The sequence below is a fragment of the Xiphophorus hellerii genome, chromosome 10 (genome assembly GCF_003331165.1).
Source record: "Xiphophorus hellerii strain 12219 chromosome 10, Xiphophorus_hellerii-4.1, whole genome shotgun sequence".
Lineage (NCBI taxonomy): Eukaryota > Metazoa > Chordata > Actinopteri > Cyprinodontiformes > Poeciliidae > Xiphophorus > Xiphophorus hellerii.
The window spans coordinates 1531652-1554327 of record NC_045681.1 but is presented as its reverse complement, the minus strand read 5'-3'; the positions used below and the strand labels follow the sequence as shown (position 1 = coordinate 1554327).

Sequence of the window (22676 nt, the reverse complement as noted above, 5' to 3'; positions counted from 1 at the left end):
TCCCTAAAACAGTCAAAAACACTGGGTTGAAGTGATGCTAACTCCCACCTGCAGGTGGCGGTATTTCTTTTTTTTCTACCAGTATCCTGCCTCAGTCCGTTACAAATATGAATGACAAAGATTTTACATTTACCGTCACACATTAGCGCAAATATTAGAACATTTGTTGCAAATATTTATAGATTAGCGCCACAAAATCTGTAATTTTTATTGCAATAACACAAAAATGTTCACAAAATCGTGGAGGGATGAACCTCGAAAAGATAATTTCACTTTATGGAGAAGTCAGAGTCTGGTATTTATTAACATTTTAACAGTTTACTTGTTTTTGTCGATACATTTTGGAACAACCGGCCCTTTAAGAAGTTTTCGTTTGTTTGTGCTCCGTGTTAGCATGTTTCTCTGGTTGCTAGCAGCAGAACGTTCTGCCTCCTTTCTGAACCTCCACCTGGTTGCTAGCAGCAGAACGTTCTGCCTCCTTTCTGAACCTCCACCTGGTTGCTAGCAGCAGAACGTTCTGCCTCCTTTCTGAACCTCCACCTGGTTGCTAGCAGCAGAACGTTCTGCCTCCTTTCTGAACCTCCACCTGGTTGCTAGCAGCAGAACGTTCTGCCTCCTTTCTGAACCTCCACCTGGTTGCTAGCAGCAGAACGTTCTCCTCCTTTCTGAACCTCCACCTGGTTGCTAGCAGCAGAACGTTCTCCTCCTTTCTGAACCTCCACCTGGTTGCTAGCAGCAGAACGTTCTCCTCCTTTCTGAACCTCCACCTGGTTGCTAGCAGCAGAACGTTCTCCTCCTTTCTGAACCTCCACCTGGTTGCTAGCAGCAGAACGTTCTCCTCCTTTCTGAACCTCCACCTGGTTGCTAGCAGCAGAACGTTCTCCTCCTTTCTGAACCTCCACCTGGTTGCTAGCAGCAGAACGTTCTCCTCCTTTCTGAACCTCCACCTGGTTGCTAGCAGCAGAACGTTCTGCCTCCTTTCTGAACCTCCACCAGGCGTCATGGCGGCTCTGAGCGGCGGTTTCTCGCCAGCTGTAGCCGTATAACATGCAGCTAAAGCGCAGTTCAGCTCTGGGATCGTGTCGTGAGGCCTGCGCAGATGCAAAGCGTGTTTTCTCTCTCTCTAGTTTCACGGTTGAACCTGCTCTCACCGCAGCACAGGAAGCCAGAGAGACAGGAAGATGCTGCAGAGCTGCTGACTTCACCCTGAGCTGCTGCTCAATTCAGACGTTTTCAAAGTTTCTACTGTTTTTGTTTCTGCCTGAAGGATCAGGATTCTCCTCACATTTCCAGGAAATTTGATTAAACTCATGGTGAGTCGCTCAGTTTTTGGCCTTACAGTTAATTCTCCCAAAAGTTTCTGTACCGTTTGTTTTAAGATGATGTGCATGATGCAATGGCCTTCCCCTGCAAAACGCAAAGGTTTACAAAGTATTTTTGTTCTAGTTTCTACTGGAAGCATCTTATTACACTGGTAATAAGACAAAACTAACTTTTCATCAAGATATAGGAACTTGTTTTAAGTCAATAGTTAATTAATACTGATGAAAAAGTAACGTGGGAAAATGTATTGCTATAGGTAAAATAATCTGCCAATGGAATCAATACTTTTGATCAATATTAATGAATTATTGAGTTAAAACAAGCTCCTATATCTTGCTGAAAGGTTGTTTTTAAGTTAGCTTTGTTGTACTTCAAATGTGCTAATATATTTGCAGTAGAAATGAAACAAAAATACTAAATGTAGATTTACTTTTGGATTTTACAAAACTAAACAAAACTCTAGTAGCTGTCAAACAAGCTAAATAAATGGACAATCTGCAAAAACACAAAATCTTACCCAGTATTTTTGTCTAATTTCTACTCTAATACTGTAATACTCTTGAAATAAGACAAAACTGACTCTAAAGTAACTTTACAGCAGCTTGTTTAGAGTCAGTAATAACTTAATATTGAAAACGACTGGTTCCATTGGCAGATTATTTCATTTAGAGCAAAAGTATTTTTCCCATGTTACTTTTTCATCACTATTAAGGCTTTATTGACTTTAAACATTAAACTACTATGTCTTATTGGAAAGCTACATCAGTTTTGTCTCATTTCAAGTTGTAAAATATTTGAAACTAGACCAAAAATATTTGGTAAGGTTTTGGTGTTTTTGCATAAGCAATATGTTTAGTTTTGATGAAAGGAATATAGCATAGCTGTCTGATGCTGCATTTTATTGGTTAAATTGCAAGTTTTATCTGTTATAAAACAAGGAACCTGCACAAACAAAATGTTTGATTAAATATATTAGTTCATTTGAAATAACCTACAAGTAATTTTTCAGCAAGATATAGAAGCAGCTTGTTTTAATCCATAATTCCTTAATATTGATGAAAAAGTTCTTGTTCCACTAGCAGATTAATTCATCTGTAACACAGAAAAATGTCTTATAAGTGAAATAATCTGCCAGTGGAACTAGAACTGAGTTGCTAGGTAACTAGCTGGGCTTGGCTGGTGTTGCTAGGTAACGGCGCCAGTGGAACTAGAACTTTCTTTTGTCAGTATTAAGAAATTATTAACTTAAAAAAAGTTCCTGAAAAGTTCCTTGTAGGTTAGTTGGGTCTTAATTCAAGTGTATTTTTGGTAAACTAGATCAACAACATTTGGTAAGATTTTGTGTTTTTACAGTGATCCTACCACAAAATTACTTATGGATTTTAAAATACTAAATAAAACTCTGGTAGATTTTCCTACAAGCTTAGAATAGAGCTAAATAAATGGACGCACTGCAAAAAACCAAAATCTTACCAACTATTTTTGGTCCAAATATCTCAGTACACTTTAAATAAGACAAAAATAACTTACAAATAACTTTTCTGCAGGTTATATGAGCATTTTTAGAGTCAATAATTCATTAATATTAATAGAAATAGAAAAGCACTAGTTCACTCATAGTAAGATATTTTTCTCATGTTACCTTTTTATCAATATTAACAAATTGTTGACTCTAAAAAAGCTCTTATATTTGCAAAATAAAAAGTAACTTTTTAGTTAATTTTGACTTATTTGAAATGTACTGAGATATTTGCACTAGAAACTGGACATTTGGTAGGATTCAGTGTTTTGCAGTGTATTTCCACTTCCTACTGTTTTTTTTGCTTGTATTTTTTCTCGATTTCTGTTTGAATTTCAGCCGTTTAGAGGAGCTGAAGCCGTTTCCTTCTCGTTTTAAACTTTGACTCTTTCTTTGGTTTCCTTTTGCGTGACTTTTCATGATGAGCAAAGAACCACAGAGGAAAGTCTTCTCAGAAAAACCTCAAACACTATAAGGCTCTGCTTTATTAATTTACTGCTTTATTTCTGTAAAACAATGGATTTTACACACAGCAAAACAATGTGAATATTGTGAAAAGTAAAATATATAATGTTTTTTTTTTTGGTGTTTATTAGTAGCTTGCAAGACAAAGTGCAGGGAATTGAACCGGTGACCTGTAAGGTTATTAGTTCCTATAATTTTGATTATTCTGGTTCACAAAGAATGAAAACAGACAATTGAATGTGTAGCATATTACATACGATCAATAAAAAATTATAATTTAAGCAGAAATGTCAAGAGTAAAAACATTATTTGGTAACGATGTTGAACTGAGTAACTGATCAAATAATCAATCATTTAATATTTAAACACTACATCATCAGACGGAGCAAAATATAAAGTTATGTGGAAATTTGGTATTTTAAGGATGATAATTATTAAAAGAATTGAAAAATAACAAAATCAAGCAAAAAAAAAATCTAATTTAATTTCTGATATAAAAATGTAACAAAAACTGAAGGTGTGAATTTTTGATTAAAGTAAACAGTAATGGAGTATCTGGAAATTTTACTCAAGTAAGAGTAAAAACAAAAAGTACAGTGTAGTAAAAATATTCTTAAAAGTAAATTCTGTTCGACCGCAAAAAGAGTCAACAGAACAAAAATCAGCAGAACAGAAACAACTCGATTATTTAATAAAATAAAATGCATATTTTTAGACGACCTTTCACTGCCAGTCAGTTAATTAAACAAAAACCACAAAGCAGGGAAATGAGAAATGATAAAACTCATAGAGTTTCATCCTTATCTTTTGTGTATTCTGTGTTCTGCCTTATACTTTTATTTATTTATTTATTCTCTTTTTGTTTAATTTCTTTTTCTCCCTCCATTCTCTACTTTTTCTCCAAAATATCTGATGCTAAATTAATCAATTAGAGAACAAAGAAATAATTAAAATTAGAAAACAACTGCCACGATTAAAAGAAAAAAGCTTATCCTAATTAATATGTTAATCAATTTCATTTTTGTTGTGTCACCAGTTGACTATGTTCTGTTTTGTTTTTGGATCCTTTTTAATGTATTTCTACTTGTTTGTTTGTGTTTTTGTTTGGTTATTTGATTTCTGTTGCCGTTATTTGTTCTATATCTGGATAATTATTTTGTAGATCAATACCCGGTTTTGCTTTTTGTCACTGTTTGTTGTATAAACACCTGCTGGTGTTAATAAAATAATAATAAATAATAGTAGAATAATAAATAAATAAATTCTGCTGGGTGATAAATTGTCCCCAAAGGTAATCGCAATAAGCGATATTACTGTTGTTTTGAGACAATTTTCAATTAATACAATGATAATAATGTCATAATAATGCAGGAACACATTCTAAAAGATCAATAAACTTTAAATGAACATTTAACACTGGAACTTTAAAACATTTTAAATATCCAAAATAAGTAAAAACAACAAATAAAGCAAATTATAAAGTCTCTGAAAACACAATTATCCTTCAAAATAAGAGCTGGTTGAGGCCAAAATACCAGACTGGAGACTTTTATCATCCAGTTTTTGGTAGAAAGAGAAAAAATATGAATCATAAAAATGGAAATTCTTCAGTTTAGGTTATTAACTTTGGTTGCCTAGCAACAACCTGCTGGGTATCAGCAGCAGTTTCATGTTTTGCCTCAAAACTTCCTAAAAAAAAACCAAAAAAAAAAACTGGATAAATCAGGAAAGATCACCCCACCAGTTTTAAGCATTTCAGATATATATATAAAAAACTGATCAATAATTATCAACATCGACTGATAGGAAACGTTTATGAAGAGCTCAACAAAACTTTCGACTCCATGATCTTCACTCACAGACGACCGTTGAGGTATTTTTGGCTCCCCTAGCAACGGCAACACGTCAAAACAGACGCCTGGTTTCTATGGCAACGGTCTGACAGCTTGGCCGTATTTAAAGCCGCAGGACCGAGAAACCTGAATCATCATTACCTCAGCGAGAAACGAGGTCAAACGTCAGAAATATTTAGAACGGCGACTTCCTGCAGTTCAGCCGAGAAAAACGATGATCTGCAGAGTTCACGAAGGTTTGGAGCAAAATGAGAACAGAATAAAAATAAAAATTCAGCTCTGCTCACTAGGAAATGTGTTGCAGGCTGCAGGACCAACATCTGTTAAACCTGTAATTAATTGTTCGATTTGGAAAAGGTGTGATTAGTTTGATCACTTTTAGACCCCAACATTAATCAAGAATTAAAAAATCACATAATCTGTTTTTTTTCTGCTGTTTCTGTTTATCGTCTTGATGCATTTTTAAATTATTGTGTATAAACTTCTGGAGTTTATACACATTTTGCAACATATAAGCAGATTTATCTAATAATCAAGTTGGATTTTTCTTTTTTCTTTTACATTTTTCTTTCTTTTGTCTTTTATTACTTTTTAATATTGTTTTTACTTTATTGTGTTTATCTACACTTTTCTTATTCTTTCTTAATTTTTTGGATTTGTAATCTATATTTCTTTGTTTTTTCTTTATTCTATTTTGTTTATTTGATTGTTTTTCTCTCTTTCTCTTTTTAGATGTTATTGTTTTTCTTTGTTATTTTCTGTTTTCATTTTATTCCTTTATTTTTATTAATTCTTTTTGTGTTTTTCTTTTTATTTCTTTTTATCCTGTTTTCTTTTTATTAAATCTTTTTTCTTTTCTTTTTCTTTTTTAATTACATTTTTCCTTTTGTTGTTTTTCTTTGAATAGTTTTGATTAGATTTTCTAGCAGTAAAGTTTATTTCCTATAACATATTTATTAGATCTGGAGGCCTTCCGCTCTCAGACTGTTATTGTTTTTTATATTGTTTTATATTTCAGACAGTTAAATATTGTTTTATTGTATCTCCTGGTGGATTCATGGCAGCAGCAGAGGCGCTGAGCGCGTCAGGCTTCCTGCTGCTGTGATGGACAGGAAGCAGCACTACGACTCGCTCATGGACCGCAGCAAACGCATCATGTGGCAGGACGACTGCTACATGGACCTGCAGTCCACTTCCTGCTGCGCCGCCACGCACACAGAGACGCAACGTAAGAACCTCATCATCACCGCCGCGCTTCCATCTTTTCTTTATTATTATTATTATTATTAACCACAAGCAAGTGAAACCTGGAGATAAAACAGAAGTGACTTTATATTAACTGTGGAAATAAGACAAACTTTTATTTATCATGAAAACAAATGAACTTTTTGAGGTTTTTTGATCTGATTCAGTTTGAATAATCTCATCAATTTTTATCGTTTTTTAAAGACCGTTTATTTTATTGTATTTAATATTTATAATAATATAGTAAAGAGAACTAAAACTTTACTGTTGGATCTCAGGACAGAACGGAAAGTTTATGATTTAATTAGAGACAAAAAGTCGACTTATTTCAAAAAATATCAGGATTTATTTTGGTTCTTACTGAAGAGGATTTAAAGGTTTCGCAGTAATCTCTCTGTGGATGCAGAAATGAATCTTTAATGGGAATAAAACATTTTCTGGATTATCAGAAGCATCAACAAAGTGATTCTGCATCATGTTTGTTAAAAAATGGAAATTCAGAGTGGACGGCGGTTACAGGTGTTAAAATAAACTTCTGTTAAAACCAGATGTTTATCAATAACCTGCATTTATTATAATTAACTCAGAAATTTCTTTTCATTTTTGAGTCAAAATATAAAAGATATTTCTGTATTTTAATATTTGGTGTTTCTTGTTTAAAGTTAGTCGCAAAAGTTTAAGAAAATATTTAACCCCATCAATACATTATTTATTATACACATGTATTTGTGTGTTGTACGGAACTCCTGAAGGGCAAAATTATTTTTAAAGACCCATTTTCTGAGACTGACCAAATTTGAAAGTAGAAAATAAAAATAAAAAATCTTGGTTGAAATAATACTTGGTGAATATTTTTCTACCTTTTTTTTAAAGAAAATTTTGTCAGATTTGGAAAATAGATCTTTAAAAAAACCCACTTGAAAAACGTATTTACTCCCTTTTTTGCATTTTTGTCACATTTAAAACTTCAGTTCATGAAATATAACAGACTAAAATAACCTGAGAAAATATAAGATATTGTCATGAATTGTGGTGAGGTTGATGCCGTGGACCCAGTTTATGGAGAAAATGATGATACAAAAATCCAGGCAGCACAGAAGAGCAGTGAGGCTCAAGTCTGGCAAAAACAGCTCGAGACGACGACGACAGACACGACAAGGACCCGACCAGGAGCGAGGAACACAGGTGGGATTAAAAACACAGAGAAACGAGACACAGCTGGGAGCAAGCAAGGGGTAGACAGGACAACACGGAGACTCAACTGACACAGACACCTAAATAAACACAAAGAAAACTCAAATCCTCACAAATATAGCTTTTAAATGATTTTTAAAAAACTCAAACTAACCTGAATCCCCTCGTTAAATCATAACTGTGATTAACCTCAAAGATGTAAGAAATCGTCTGTTTTCTATACCAGCACATCCCTGCCAATTTAGCCATATTTATGCAAAAAAAATTACACAAAAGTTTATTATCCTTCTTGGAAAACTCGAGTTTTGCTTTGAACGTTGTACAATTTAACAGCTAGTGTTTCAGCTGCTTTCTGCTCAGCTGAAGCAGCCAAAAAGTCTCTACTTCACTGTAAAAATGACTGAGAATGATGAAAAATAAGACATTTATGAGAAAGAAAAGGAAAAGGATGTTATAAACCTTGTTGTGTTGAATCGTTTCTTGTCTGAAACACAGAAAAGAACGAGTTCCTTATTTAACATTCCCTATTTGACCATCTGTAACAGCCAAATGAACATCTGAAGAAAAATAATGAAAATAAAACCCAAAATCAGGTTCAGCACTTAAGTTTGAGCATAAAACAAGAAATGAAATTACATTTGGATCAAATTTACATGTACATGTGGTGCAGTGGCTCCAGGTGAAGCAGGAACAATCAGCCGTTATTAGAAAACAACGAGGAAAACGTTAGCATCAAATTCAAGTATGTATATTTTATCTAACCTGTAATTTTGCTAATTATTTCAAAGGAACATTTGAAAGTGAATCAATTAAATACATGTTAAAAAGAATACAAAGTGGCTGAATAATATAATTTTTTTTCCATGATGTAACAGCGATTTGTTGTGTACATATATATATATATACGTATATATACAGTATATATATATATTATTATATATTATTATATATACTGTTGTGTATATATTACGTTCTGCACTGAGCTGAACTTTTGCTACAAACGTAAAGTGACCGATACAGCTAACGATCGGGTTGGAGGCCGTTTAAAGGCCCAGCAGGCGGTCAGCGTGTCTGCGCTCCCTCGGGAGGATGACCTGCGCTCCATGAAGCTTTGTGCATTTAAAATCTCCTTTTAGTCAAACTTAAGTGTTTTGTTACTGTCTAAAATGATGCTTAAAAGAAAACCTGTTGAGATACAATGCCCGGCAAAACTCACATTTTGTCAAGTTAATATTGTACAATAGTGAAGTTAAATTGAACATTTAACTTGTTCAATTTAATGAAATATTTTACTTAACGACTCAATAATGATCAGAATTTTGTAATTAAAACCGTGTTATGATGTTCAACATACTGTGAAAACGACCAACAAATAAATTATATTAGGCAAACAAAGTAATTACTAACTCTCCTAACAAGACAAGAAAATCTACGGACACATAATGCGCTAATAGAAGAGCTAATGTTTCATTTAGCACGTTTTGCTAACTTAGCGCACTTAGCTTCTCATTAATTAATTATTCTATATAAATTCTAAAGCATTGATTCACTTGGTTGCAGTGATGGGTAAACTTCTGCTAATGCGCTAATAGGCTAGCTAATTTTTCATTTAGCATTTTTGCTAACTTTGAAAACGTTTAGCCCCCTTAGCTTCTCTTAACTTAATTTTCAGCTGAGCAAAGTTTGACATCTGTGTTGAGGTTTTGGTTAGCTACTGTAAGAAATTCTTAAATTACTTATATGTTTATATTCATGCTCTTATTTTGAAAGGGGTGAAGACTGCACAGCAGTTCCGTTTCCTCTCCTCACATTCTCTTCTATTCGTTTTCTTTAAAACTTCATTGAAAGAAATGTAATGAATAAAAAAACAGTCATTAGTGTACATTTACGTAGCAGAGTTAGTTAGCAAAACTCAAAAACTATAAACTGAAACCGAGTCAAAGGTCTGCTCAAAAGAATCCCTTCCTAACTGTTCATATGTAATAGCAAATGTGACCAAATGAGGGCGATATGTTGTTCAGTCATTGACAAATTGTGGGCATTTAGTGCTTTAGCATTAGCTTCTGCTAAATAGCATGTTGTTGTAGCACTTTAGCATCTGTGAGTAGTTCTTTAGAGTTAGCATGGCTAACTTTTTAATTAGTGATTCCCACAACTGCCAAAAGATTTGCACAGTTTTGCAAGGCGGTTTTCAGAGTGTATTAGCAAGTATTTAGTTTTATCATTTTTTACCATTTTAGATTCCTACTGACTGATTTTACAGTGAACTAAGTCAGTGTTTTGTTTTTGCTTTAGAGCCACATTGGATCCAAAAGCATAAAGACCAGCTGCTGAACTTCGTTTCACATTCCTTCCTGGAGGAAATACTTCAGCACCTCAGAAATGTGAACGTCTTGACGTCAGCTGAAGAGACGAGCATTAAGGGAGCAGGCCAGTTACAGGACCAGATTAATATGCTCACCTCCATCACCACTGCAAAGGAAAGCCAAAGCTCGGACGCGCTGCAGGCGTTCATAGAGAGCTCAGACTCAGAGGTTGCCCAGCTTGTCTTAAGCTACGGTAAGAGGCTTTCTGAAACGGTCAGTTCCTTAAATGTCTTATTTCAGCTTTTCTCAGTCGCTTTGGTGCGATTCTTCAATCATTTTCAGCTTTAGCAAAACAGAAACCATGTTCCTCTAAACAATTTATACAAATCATGGATTACCTGAAAAACCCAGTTTGTTTCTCAAAATTATTTGTTTGTCTCGCAAAATTAAATATCTGCCAATGAACATTTCAGTACCTCAGAATGACAAGTCCTTGTTTCATTGACAGTCCAATCGGTTAGTCAGGTTGACAATAAAGCGGTGTACTCTGAAGGTAAACGATGGCTAAAGTTTTGATGTCTGTTGTAAGTTGTAATTCTTTTACTGTAATTTGTGATACAGAAAGGAAAAGACAGAACACTTTTGGGAACATGAGACAACATCCTTTAGGAAAACAACACATGACGCGCTGTAGGAATTAGTCTTCATATAAGTTCAGAGTCAAAAAGTAATTGAGCGTGTAGCATAACGAGATTCAGAATGATTCACAATATGTAAACCATAAAATAACCATAAAATAACAATAACCATAAAAACAAGATGAAAGGAAAAACTCTTATCAGACACCAATCTAACTGAATACCAACCTCAGTCAATAATCATTTAAAACTCCCACCGAATCCAGACGTCCTGGTTGTCGAGGGCCAGTAGCGCCTTGCAGAAGGCAGCAGTTGAAACAGATGGTAACCCGGATGGGTCGCGTCTCTAACGATGTTCCCTGCCTGGGACAGAATACGTCTGTTGGTAATGTCAGACAAAAAAGGAAGAGGACATCCAATCATTTTTATGCAGAATTAATGATTCTTTCCGGAGTTTTTTGTCTGGTACCAAATAGAGAACCAAATAGTCTCCATTGTCGATCTGTGAAAGGACTTCATCAGCTGTGGATTTCCGTCTCCAAGCTGAGAGAAATTCCTCAGTAGGGTTAGGGATGAAGAGTAGGAACTCCATCAGCATCTTATGGGTCTCAGATCATATCCTGATGATGTTGGAGTGATGGAACCTGGCAGATGTCCTTGGCCTCTTCTGCCTCTTCCCCTCCCATCATCAGAAATGTAACTTCCTGTTCTGCTCTGGCTATTCACACTACATTGTTTCCAGTTGGTTGTTCATGGTACCTTTGAGCCATTTCAGAAAACTGGTTAATCTAAAATGCTTCACAAAATTACCTGCGTTGGAGTAACGCAGGATTCACAAGGGAACAACGTACCAATTCAGGACTGGTTTAGAGAAAAATCTGATGGAAATGTACAGAAACGTGATTGACATGTTATGACAACTTGTCCAAACATTTTGCATGTTAGGACTTACGCAACAAACTTATGCTTAAATGATGTGGAGGTCGAGACAATTGACAAAAGCAACTGAAATGTAGGAAAAAGCAGAGAATTGTACATAATCACTTGGATAATGTACAAAAACATTTGCAACTTTATCAAAGGAATGAGAAACTGTTTTTTTGGGACGCAATGATTTGAAGATCGAGCAAGTAGTTTTGAGAATTACACCAAAGAGGCTAAGAAGTGTGTAATTGAAAATGTGTGCTCTTGGATTATAAGACACTGACTCAAATCCTTTCTCCTTAGATGCCACGGTGAAGAAGCACAAAGAGGTGCTGCTGCAGCAATATGAGAAGCAGAGAGACAGAGATTCAGTCAGCTGCCCCAAACTGAACATCTCCTCAAGGAGTTTACTGATGGTCGATGGACTCTCCGACTTCCAGCAAAAGGAGCACGATCTGATGCAGGTGGGAGTGACTCGAGGAGCGAGGAGGAACCATCTGAGGCAGCTGGGCCTTGCCAAGCTCTTTGAGCCCCTCACAAGGGTCAGCTTGCCTCCCAGAGTGACGCTCACAGTCGGAGTGGCTGGTATTGGCAAGACAACCTGGGTGCGACACTTCATCAGACAATGGTGCCAAGGGACTATGTGTCCAGATATACACTTTGTCTTGCCTTTCACGTTGTGCGAGCTCAACAGTCTGGACAAACTTTCTGCAGAGAGGCTGTTGAAAATGACTTTCCCGCATCTGCCAGCACCCAGTTTGGTCCTAAACGACGCCTGCAGGACGCTGCTCATCTTCGATGGTTTGGACGAATTTCGCAGCGCTTTGAATTTCTCTGATGCAGCTCCTTGCAACGACCCAAAGAAGGAAATTTCCATTGACGACCTTGTAACGAACATCATCCGGGGGAATCTGCTCCCAGACATATCGGTGTGGGTGACTTCGAGACCAGGAATCGCCTCCCTGATCCCAGGCGGATTGGTGGACCGGGTCACGGAGATCCCAGGATTCAGCCCAGCGGACATCCAGATCTTTCTGAACCACCACTTCTCCGAGAACGACTTCGCCACCAGAATATGGGCACACTTGGAGGCCCATAAGATACTAATGGTGATGTGCTACATACCATGCATTTGCTGGATGCTAGCAGAGACGTTGCTGTACATCATGCAGAGCGGGACACAGGAAAGCCTGCCTAAGACCTGCACTGAGCTGTATGCCCATTTCTGCTCCATGAAAGCAGAAGTAGGTGAACCAAGAGGCAGGGAGCCTGTAAAATCTGAGCAGCATCATGCAACCAATCGCAAACTGCTGGGCAACCTTGGACGACTGGCCTTCTACAGCCTCCTGAAACACAAATACACGTTCAGCGAGCAGGACCTCAGGGCCTACGGGATAGACTTACTGCAAACTCAATGCAGCCTTGGAGTTGGAGTTCTCATCCGAATGGAGTCTACCATACACACCACTTACAGATTTACACACCTGACCCTGCAGGAGTTTCTTGCAGCTACATTTTATCATGTTTCCTCCAAGCGGGCCATCTTTGACCTGTTCTCAGAGAGCACAATGTCATGGCCCAAGATTGGGTTCCAAAACCACTTCAGAAGCGCCTTTCAACACTCGCAGCAAGCTGAAGACGGTCACTTGGATCTATTTGTGCGCTTCCTGACAGGCTTGCTGTGCCCAGCAACGATAAAACCTCTGGCTGGGCTCTTGGCTCTCGGGAAAGACGATGGAAGCCAGAAGGTTTGGGCTGGAGGATTTTTACAAAGCCTCCTGTCCAGCGTGGGTTCGGTGGTGTCCCTCCGTTCTGTCAACCTGGCCTATTGTTTACAAGAGCTGCAACATAGCGAGCTGCTCCGGAGTGTAGAGGAGGACCTACGGCAGGGCAGCTTGGCTGGAAAACTGACACGGCCACATTGTGTGGTGCTGGGTTTCCTCCTGCATGTCTCTCTAGAGTGCAGTGAACAAACCAACCTGACAGGATGTCTGAACTACCCAACGGTGAAAAGTTTACTCCCACAGCTGCTGTACTGCACCCATCTCAGGTCAGTTCTTACAACACAAATGTTCACAAAACCTTTCGGATATATTTCTAACGTTGAAAAACACAATTTAAATATGGTTGAAAAACCACCTCATCCTAAGGTAAAAACCTTTTGAAATTGCCTCGTTTCCAATTAGCACATTTGTTTTCATAATTCCAATTTTGCGCAGTTTTACAGTGAACGCTTTCTGTTGAACAGGCTGGAGAATAATAACTTCAAGGACGACGTCATGGAGCTGCTCGGGAGCCTCCTGAGCGCCAAAGACTGCCACATCCGGAAAATAAGGTTGGACCAAATCTGGAAAAGTTTTCAGACCGTTGAGTCAGATGATTTGTGGACTGGCTCCTCAAATGCTTGGGATTTTACTTGGACTTAGACAAAATCACTGGTGAACATCTCTGCAAGAAATACACAACGAGACACGAATAAATGCAGCTTGTTTTGTTCTTCCTTTCAGTTTGGCGGACAACGTCATCAGCAACAAAGGAGCCAAAGCCCTGAGCCGAGCCCTGCTGGTGAATCGAACTCTAACCTCTATCAAGTGAGACTTTTTATTGATATATTCTTCAGGAATAATCATTCTGTGTGGTGATGTAGTGAACCCAAACCTGGAATTTAAGATTTTTAAATCTGTTATTGAAGTGACGAAAGAAAAAATTTGTCTTTATTGGTAAAAGTCCCAATACATTGGAGTTTTACCAATAAATATATTGGAATTTTACCAACTGGAGTTTTATATTTGGTAAAACTCCAAATAAAATATATTTGGTAAAATTTGGTAAAATGTATTTTACCAAATAAATTTGGTAAAACTCCAATATATTTGGAGTTTTGCCAATAAAACTCCAAATATATTGGATATTTATCTGATTAAATATCCATACAGCCTGAAGGGTTTTTATTTTACAATTTGCTACACATAAACTGCAAATATCAATTTATTTTATTACTATTTTACTAAATAAAAGACAATTCAGACCCCCAGGATACAGACCGCCAATAAATTGACTCAGTCAAAGTTAGAGAATTTGTGGAAGGAGTTAAAGATTAGATTGGTGAAAAAGAAAGTCAAGATAAAACATGGAAAAAAGATTCTCAGTAGTTTAAAAACAGGATTTGAGAAATTTTATAGCAGTAAAAATATTTTGATTGATTATTAATGCAATAAATAACTTTGTACATAATAGAATTTATTAGAATATTTACATTGTTTTTGTATCTTTTATGAGATTTTTGTCTTTTTGCCAATTAGAAACAAAAGTCTTTGTGAAATGAAAACCGTTTTAAATATCCAAACGGTGTGAATAATTTTAGATCTAACTATGTAACGCATAATTACGAAGTGATTTGAGAATAAATGGCTTTTAATTTGTTTTTGGATGAGTAAACTGTGCATCTGCGTTCGTCCTCTTTCAGTCTTATACCCATAAATTAATTGACTTTATTTTAAATTCAGCTTAAAGAACAACAACATTGGATCAAAAGGAGCAAAGTTTCTGGCTGAGGCTCTGAAAATGAACCAAGCCTTGGTATCAATCAAGTGAGTATAATTGTAAAAAGTTTTTCTACATTTACACTTTCAAAATTCACATTTTCCATATTTGTAACTTTGCTTCCTTCGTCAGCCTGCAGAATAACTCCATCGGGGAAGAAGGAGCTCAGGGCATCGCAGACGTCCTGCAGTCCAACCGCAAACTCGTGTCTCTAAAGTTAGTTTTGTCCTGCTTACAGTTTATTTTTAATAGTTTTCATGTGAAATATGCAGCATGTTCTTTTTCCTATTTGCTTTTTCAGCATGCGGAAAAATACAATCGGCGCGGGAGGAGCCAAGAGGATCGCAGAGGCGCTGAAGACAAACCGGACTCTTACAAAGTTGATGTAAGCGGTTAATATTTTTACTGTAATTTCACTCATTTTAATTTATTTGTCCACCCGAGCCACCAAGTTTTCATCCAGATATCGCTACATGAACGTCAGTAAACTTTGCAGCCTGTTAAATATGACAATTGATACTTTAACTTAGATATGTTCATTAATAAAATAACTTTTCTAATCACCAAATGTAGCAGAAGCTAATGCTAAAGCGCTAAATTCAACCAAAACCAGAAGGGTAACTCCTGTTGTTATCCAGTTCTAATTGAACATTTTATTGAAAGAAACAAGAGGAAAAATATACAAATGGATTTAATCTGAGGCTAAAAATGTTGACACTTTAATTACAATTATTCCATAAACAACCTGCATTTGTTATTATGTTTGCATTTTAAACAAGTGGTTTGAGTGGAAGGCACCGCTAACTAGCTGTGCTAACCGTAAAATATTAACCATAAACAGTAGTTTCGCTAATGCTAAATGCATAAATGTATCGGAAGCTAATGCTAACGCGCTAAATTCAATTAAAATTATATCTGCCGTTGAAAGACTACAACCATCGAGCACCAATTTAATTTTGACATTATTTGCATGTATAACGCCCTTCCTTATATATTGAATTAATGTTTATGTCTTGTTCTCTGCTGTTCGTGTTTTATTTTGTTACTGCATGTCTCTTATTTTACATAAAATTATTGGGGGAAAAAAGAGAGAAAACATGAAGAGAGGAAACCAAACTTCTGCGTGAACAGTTTTCCTGCACTTCAAAATAAGAGCATGTATATAAACGTCTAAATATTTGGAGAATTTTTAACAAACTTTCAACACAAATATCAAACTTTATTCAACTGAAAGTCTGCAAAACAGCCAAGTGAATTAGCACTTCAGAATTTATATGGAAATAATAATTTAGGGAAAGCTAAGTGTGCTAAACGTTTTCAAAGCTAGCAAAATGCTAAGTGAAAAATTAGCTTCAGTATCAGCACATCAGCGGGACGCTCCCAACAAGGTTCTGTTTATTTAGCTACATTTGGCTAAACTTATCAAGAATCATTCTGTACATCATTAAAACCCCCAAATGAAAACAACTTTATCACAAATGATGATTTATGATCTGTGTGTTTTATTTACCAAGTTAAGGACAAACAACACTGCAGCTGTATAACGGTAGACTAGAATTTGTTTGGTGTAACATCTATTTTAAATTCTCTAGAAGATGGAAATAAGTTTTATTTATATTCAGGGCTGCATGGCAGATTGTGTTGTGTATTTACTGAACAACCAGACACTGATTGAATGATAAATATTTGCATTTTCTCTCTGCATGTAGCATTTTGCTAATTAATAAGGAAACTGGAAGCAGGTCACTGGCTGAAAATAATAAAACCCTTTCTGTGTCTTAAGGAGTTTTGGGAAACCGGAGAAGAGAAAAAATATAAAAATAAACTAGATTTGACCTTTATCTCCTCATTCCTTTCAGACTTTGTTGTGTTTCTGAGGTAGACAAAAACAAAAAGACCATTTATCTTTCAGCGCGACGTTCAGAGACCTAGCCTTTAGCATGTCGGTGATTCATTTGTGTATTTTTAATGTGAAAGCCCCATTAAGGCTGGATATTCTGGAGCGGTGTGTCCTGCATTCACACAAGGTCTCAAAGAATATGTTCTCTTTCACAGCAGCAGAAGAACTTTTTTTTTTTATTCCTGAGAAGTAAATTTGTTCCCTCCGCTGTGCAGACTCTGCAGTAACCAACTGGGGGACAAAGGAACCGTCGCTCTGGCTGAAGCTCTGACTTTCAACCACACGTTGCTGTCGCTTCAGTCAGTATCCTAACAGGGCCTTCAATGCTTTAGCAACATAAAAGCTGCATTAATAACAGTTTTATTAATTTTTTCCTCTTTCCACAGACTTCAGAGTAACTCGATCAGCAACAAGGGAATGACGGGCCTGACCAAAGCGCTGAGGCTCAACCGGGGACTCGTCTCTCTGAAGTGAGAACTTAATTTACAGCTGAAACGATTAACCTTGATTAATCGATTGTTGTAATAATCATTAACTAATTTAGTAATCAGTTGTTTGTCAACTAGAGTATACAGACTCAAAATAAACTAAACCAACACTACATAAAAAATCAACATTTTTCATTTGTGATAAAAATAAATCTTCTTTGTTTGTAAAATATTTTCTACCTAGAATTCCTCAAGGGGCAGTATTTCCTTTGCCCGGTACAAATGATGAAAAAAAGCAGCTTTTTCATCCAATTATTGATGATTTAATGTAAAACCTCAGATCAGCTCTGACTGCACTAAAGAAATGTTGTTATTGCATTTCAGGCAATAAAACATTAATATATGTTTTTTACCTTAAAAGGGAATTTAATTGTCAGAATAATCAATTAGTCTGTTGATTATATGATTAATTGATTAATTGGATTTTAAAAAAATATTAATTTGATAAAAAGAATTATTATTCATTAGAATAATTCTTACTTATTTTCTACAAATGATATTATTGCATTTTAGGCAAAAAACCAAAACAAATTATATTATTTAAAAAAGGAATTTAATAATTTGTATTTGTTAAATATATTTCTAATATTGTGTAAAATAAGCTTAAATAGTTGAATGAAAAATCTGCAGAATGTGACAATTTTTTTTATGATTTATAATTTTTTTTAATAATCAGAATAATCAGGTTATTCTGACAAATAATAAATTATTCATGAGAATAGTTGATTACTACAATAGTAATTTGTTGGCGGTCTGGTTTATTTCTGATTATCTAGATGCCAACATGAATCTTTGTACGTTTTATCTCTTGCAGTTTAAGGGAGAACTCCATTGGGGTGGAGGGAGCCAGGAACATGGCTCACGCTCTGCAGGAGAACAACTCTCTGCAGAACCTCGAGTGAGTCTTTAACATCGCTTAGCAAGTTCACAGAAAATCTACCGCAGCTGTTTAATTCATCCACTACTTTTATCTAATTAAGGTCAAATTTAGGAAAACATGAAAAAGACTCAAAAAGTGAAAAAACATTAAAAACACAAAGATGAATCAGGTGGTCGTTATGCAGAAACACCTGATTTTTCTTTTTCATCTCATTTCATTGTGTCAGTCATGAATCTGTGTGTGGGCGTGTGTGTGTGTGTGTGTGTGTGTGTGTGTGCGTGTGGGCGTGGTTGTGCGCATGTGTGTGTGCATCCCAGTCTCACAGCTAACCTGCTACACGACGACGGGGTTCAAGCAATTGCTGGAGCGATCAGGTTTAATCAAGGACTCACGTCTCTGCAGTAAGTTCAGTTTGCAAAACAAGCAGCACATAAATCTTATTAAAGTTTATTCAAACGTTTTACCGCCAGTCTAAGCTGGACCCACATCTGAAATAAAAAATGTCTGTAAGACGTCAGCGTACCGGGGTTTGGAAAAGTATTCACTCCTGTTGTGTTTAAATGTGGTTTTAATGCCAAAGTGGAAGAAAAATGATGCATTTTAAAATAAAATTGAACATTGTGGTGTGTATTTAAATTTAAATGTAAGTGAATGTCCAATAAGCAGCTGCTTTGGGCCTCCGCACCACCAGAGGGACCCCAAGAGCACTAAGCTACCATGATTAAAAAAATATACACGGATAAAATGCGCTCTATAATTTTGAAGATTTTTACAGAAACTAAACACTGAATTGCTCCTCATGTTTGTCCTTTTCAGCCTCCAGTGGAACTTCATAAAGTCGACAGCGACTAAAGCTCTGGCCCAGGCGCTGCTCTCCAACACCACCATCCAGCTCCTGGAGTGAGACCAGCTTACAAAAAATACTCATTTTTACAAGTCATGCTTTCAATCTAAAGTCACAGTTTCAAAATAAAAGTTTGTTTAGAAGCTAAGTATTTAATTTGAAGCTATCTAGCTGAGCTCAGAGCTAAATATTTAGCTAATATGCAAATTCACTTAGCTAGCTAACTAAATGTTTATCTTCAATCTATAGCTTACCAAATAAATATTTAGGTCATAATTAAATAGTTAGTTTGCTGAGAACTATTTAAATGTTAATTTGTAACTTAAATATTTAGCTAACTAAACATTGAGCCAGCTCAGATGTAATTATTTAGGTTGAAACTGAATATTTAGCTTCAAACTGTAGCTTACTAGATAAATATGTTGCTAATAATACTTATCTTGAAGCTAAATATTTAGCTAGTTCAGAGCTAACTGGACATTTAGCTAGTTAGGAGATAAATATTTCAGTTGACACTAAATGCTTACCTTACTAACTGGATATTTGGCTAGTAACATTTAGCTTCGATCTAAATATTTAGCTTGCTTGTTAAATATTTAGCTTGAAACTGAGACATTTATGAATGAATAAATAACATAGTGAAAATTACCTTGAAAAATGAACTCTATATTTTCTCTTATGACTGAACAACCCAGATTATTTTTGACGGCGCCACATATCACATCGATTTGCTCTGAACTTCCCAGCAGAAACTCTGAGAAGAACTTCGTACCGACTTGAGTTTGAGAGGAATTGTTGCTTAGTGAGTCTTTCTGCTAATCGGGTTTCTAACTACAGACCCTCTCTTGTGTTTGTGTTTTCATCTTTGGTTCCAGTTTACAAGAAAACACCATTGGGAACGAAGGAGTGATTCACCTTGCTGAAGCTCTGAAGGTCAATGCGTCTCTGCGAACCTTATGGTTGGTGTGACAGTTTAAGCAAAATGCTTTATTAGTGATAAAAAGCTGCGTCATGTCTGACAGATGCTTCCTGCTCCCTTCAGTCTGCAGGGAGTGTCAGCGGGGATGAGCGGCGCCGTAGCGATGGCTGAAGCTCTGACGTCCAATCAGACGCTCCAAACATTAGAGTGAATCTTTCTTTCATCTTTTGTTCTTTCATGTCGACTCTTGAATCAGCAAAACAGATTTTTTCTTTGATTTCTTGTCATCTTTATTTATTAGTCTTCAGACAACATGCAACAAAACTTGGATTAAATTTCCAAGTGGGAAGTGAAACTGTCCGGATTTAATTTTCATTTCCATGTGGATTAAATCTGGATCATTAGCACTAAATTCTTCACACACTTTATCTGTACTATTCCATCATTTACTACCTCTTTTAACTATTTTTATTCTCAAATTTTAGACGTTAAACCTGAAGAATGTAACTTTTATCAAAAATATTTTGTTTCTAGTTAGCACTGGGAGAATGTGAAGGAGCTCGATTTTTTGTTCACAGATTATCGCCACGAGATAGTGACAATTTCAACAAATATGGAAAAAGATATTTTTTGTAAAAGTTACACACTGCAGCTTTAATAGTATGCAGATAAATTTACCTTCTGCTGACAGATATGAGATAATTTTCTTCTCTGAAATCTGTAACATGAACAACTGAAGTTAACCATAACTAACTATTAGCCAGTGATGGGCACCGCTAGTGAAAGGCTAGCTGCACCAACGATAAACTTATAAAATAATGTATTATTATTATTAAAGCAATAATCATAAACATTAGTTCAGCTAACGCTAAAGCGCTGCACGGACATGGCACTTAGTAGAAGCTAATGCTAACGCGCTAACTTCAGAACATGTTGATACCCACCAGGTGTCATGAGGAGGACATGCAGACATGATTTATATCCTTTTTTATGTATTTTTTAATACATTTTCTGTGTTTTCTGCCATTTGTTGTCAGTCTGCGTGGGAATGCGGTGGGAATGGAGGGAGCCAAAGCTTTGGCCAACTCTCTGAAATCCAACAGAAGCCTTAAATCATTAAAGTAAGTCTGAACTGTTCAAGTCTGGACTTTTTTTGAATTTCTACTGTTTTATTTAATCTCTTAAACCATTTCCACGGTGTTGAATTATAAATGTATGATTTTTCTTTCTTGCAAATATGAACATACTTCACTAGGAACCAATGGAGATGATTTAAATATCCATCTCTGCATTCAATAAGTTCTTCTTAATATTAAATAACACCAAACATCTTTTCCAGAAACATCCCTCCACGATTTGACAATTGTTTTCTTGATTTTTTTTTTGTCAATCAAAGTCACAGATTTTGTGGTGCTACTTTAGAAATATTCACAACAAGTTTTGCAGTATTTGTGCTAATATATGGCAGTAAAAATGAGTGGAAATCTCAGAAAAGTGAAATAAAATAAACTTTATGCTATCTCTCAGTCTGCAGGAAAACTCCTTGGGGATGGATGGAGCCATATTCATTGCTACGGCTCTGAAGGGGAACCACCAGCTGGCTTACATCAAGTGAGTTTTTCCTCCAGAAAATGTCCCATGTGATTGCTGCGCTGGCGTATTACGGCCATTATACACAAACTCAGACATTTTAATGTTTTTTCTGGAAGATTTCTGAGATTAATCTAAAAAATGTTTGAGTGTTTCCTAAAATTTTCAACTTTTAAAACTCAGGCATTTTCTTGTTTTTCTAAAAAACTGTATGTGATGTTTTGACAGAAATGTGCTCCAATTGTTCATTAATCAGAAACAATAAAGTGTTTTTTTCCTCCAGTTTGCAGGGAAATGGAATCGGTGAATCTGGGGCGAAGGTCATATCTGATGCGATAAGAGCCAGCGCTCCCGGCTGCGTGGTGGATATCTAACCACGAGCAGAAAACTGAAGATTTTCAGTCTTAATTCAGTCAAACTATCCATGTAGAAATTTATCAATAACCTTTTAATAATTATTGATCTCCATGCTTTCTCTTACTGACGGCTGATTCAGAAACCAAATAAATATCAACATATAAAAGACGTTTTTCATAAATTGGACGTTAATATTTTTTATACATACTGCATGTTTTGTGTATTATAGATGTAATTTGCCACATTAAGCTAAAAATAGTTATTTATGTGTAACTGCTTCTTAAAATCTGAGGAAAAGAAATAAAATCTGTCAGACAAAGCCAGCAGTTTTACCTCATTTATTTCTGTAAAAACAAGTCAAAGCATGAATCAATCATGTTATTAAGATTCAGATTTTACTAAATACAATATTTAGGAATTTATAGGACTTTCTTCCATTGGGATTGTGAAATACGTGAGTTTAACTACAATTAGAGAAACAGAGGAGCCACAGACTAGTGGTGGTATTAGATGCACTTTTAATGTTTGGGGTATTTTATTATGGTCTGTAGGCATTTCCACTTCGGTTAGCCTAAGTTGTTCCATGTGGTTTTCTTCATCTTGATTCATTTTACTTTAAAAGGGATCTATTATGTAAAATTCACGTTTTGCATGTTTTTGTTCTTCCATTTGGATCTAAATTACTTTA

At 35.9% G+C, this 22676-nt stretch overlaps 1 protein-coding gene across 4 annotated transcripts; it reads left to right on the top strand.

Moving 5' to 3' along the window:
* The first annotated feature begins 1147 nt into the window (after positions 1-1147).
* On the top strand, positions 1148-22311 carry nlrc3 (NLR family, CARD domain containing 3). 4 transcript variants are annotated; one of them, XM_032574150.1, is made up of 19 exons: positions 1148-1313; positions 6225-6388; positions 9895-10158; positions 11771-13517; positions 13716-13802; positions 13975-14058; positions 14974-15057; positions 15143-15226; positions 15312-15395; positions 17126-17209; positions 17297-17380; positions 18213-18296; positions 18596-18679; positions 19095-19178; positions 19998-20081; positions 20165-20248; positions 21079-21162; positions 21569-21652; positions 21915-22311. In XM_032574150.1, exons 2-19 carry the CDS (start codon positions 6265-6267, stop codon positions 22003-22005), a joined length of 3405 nt encoding a protein of 1134 aa, XP_032430041.1. In that variant the 5' UTR covers positions 1148-1313; positions 6225-6264; the 3' UTR covers positions 22006-22311. The 4 variants fall into 4 exon arrangements, 3 of the variants coding, with proteins under 3 accessions (XP_032430041.1, XP_032430042.1, XP_032430040.1); XM_032574151.1 differs by having other exon boundaries at positions 1190-1313; positions 6228-6388; XM_032574149.1 differs by lacking the exon at positions 1148-1313 and having other exon boundaries at positions 6275-7590.
* The last annotated feature ends 365 nt before the right edge of the window (positions 22312-22676 follow it).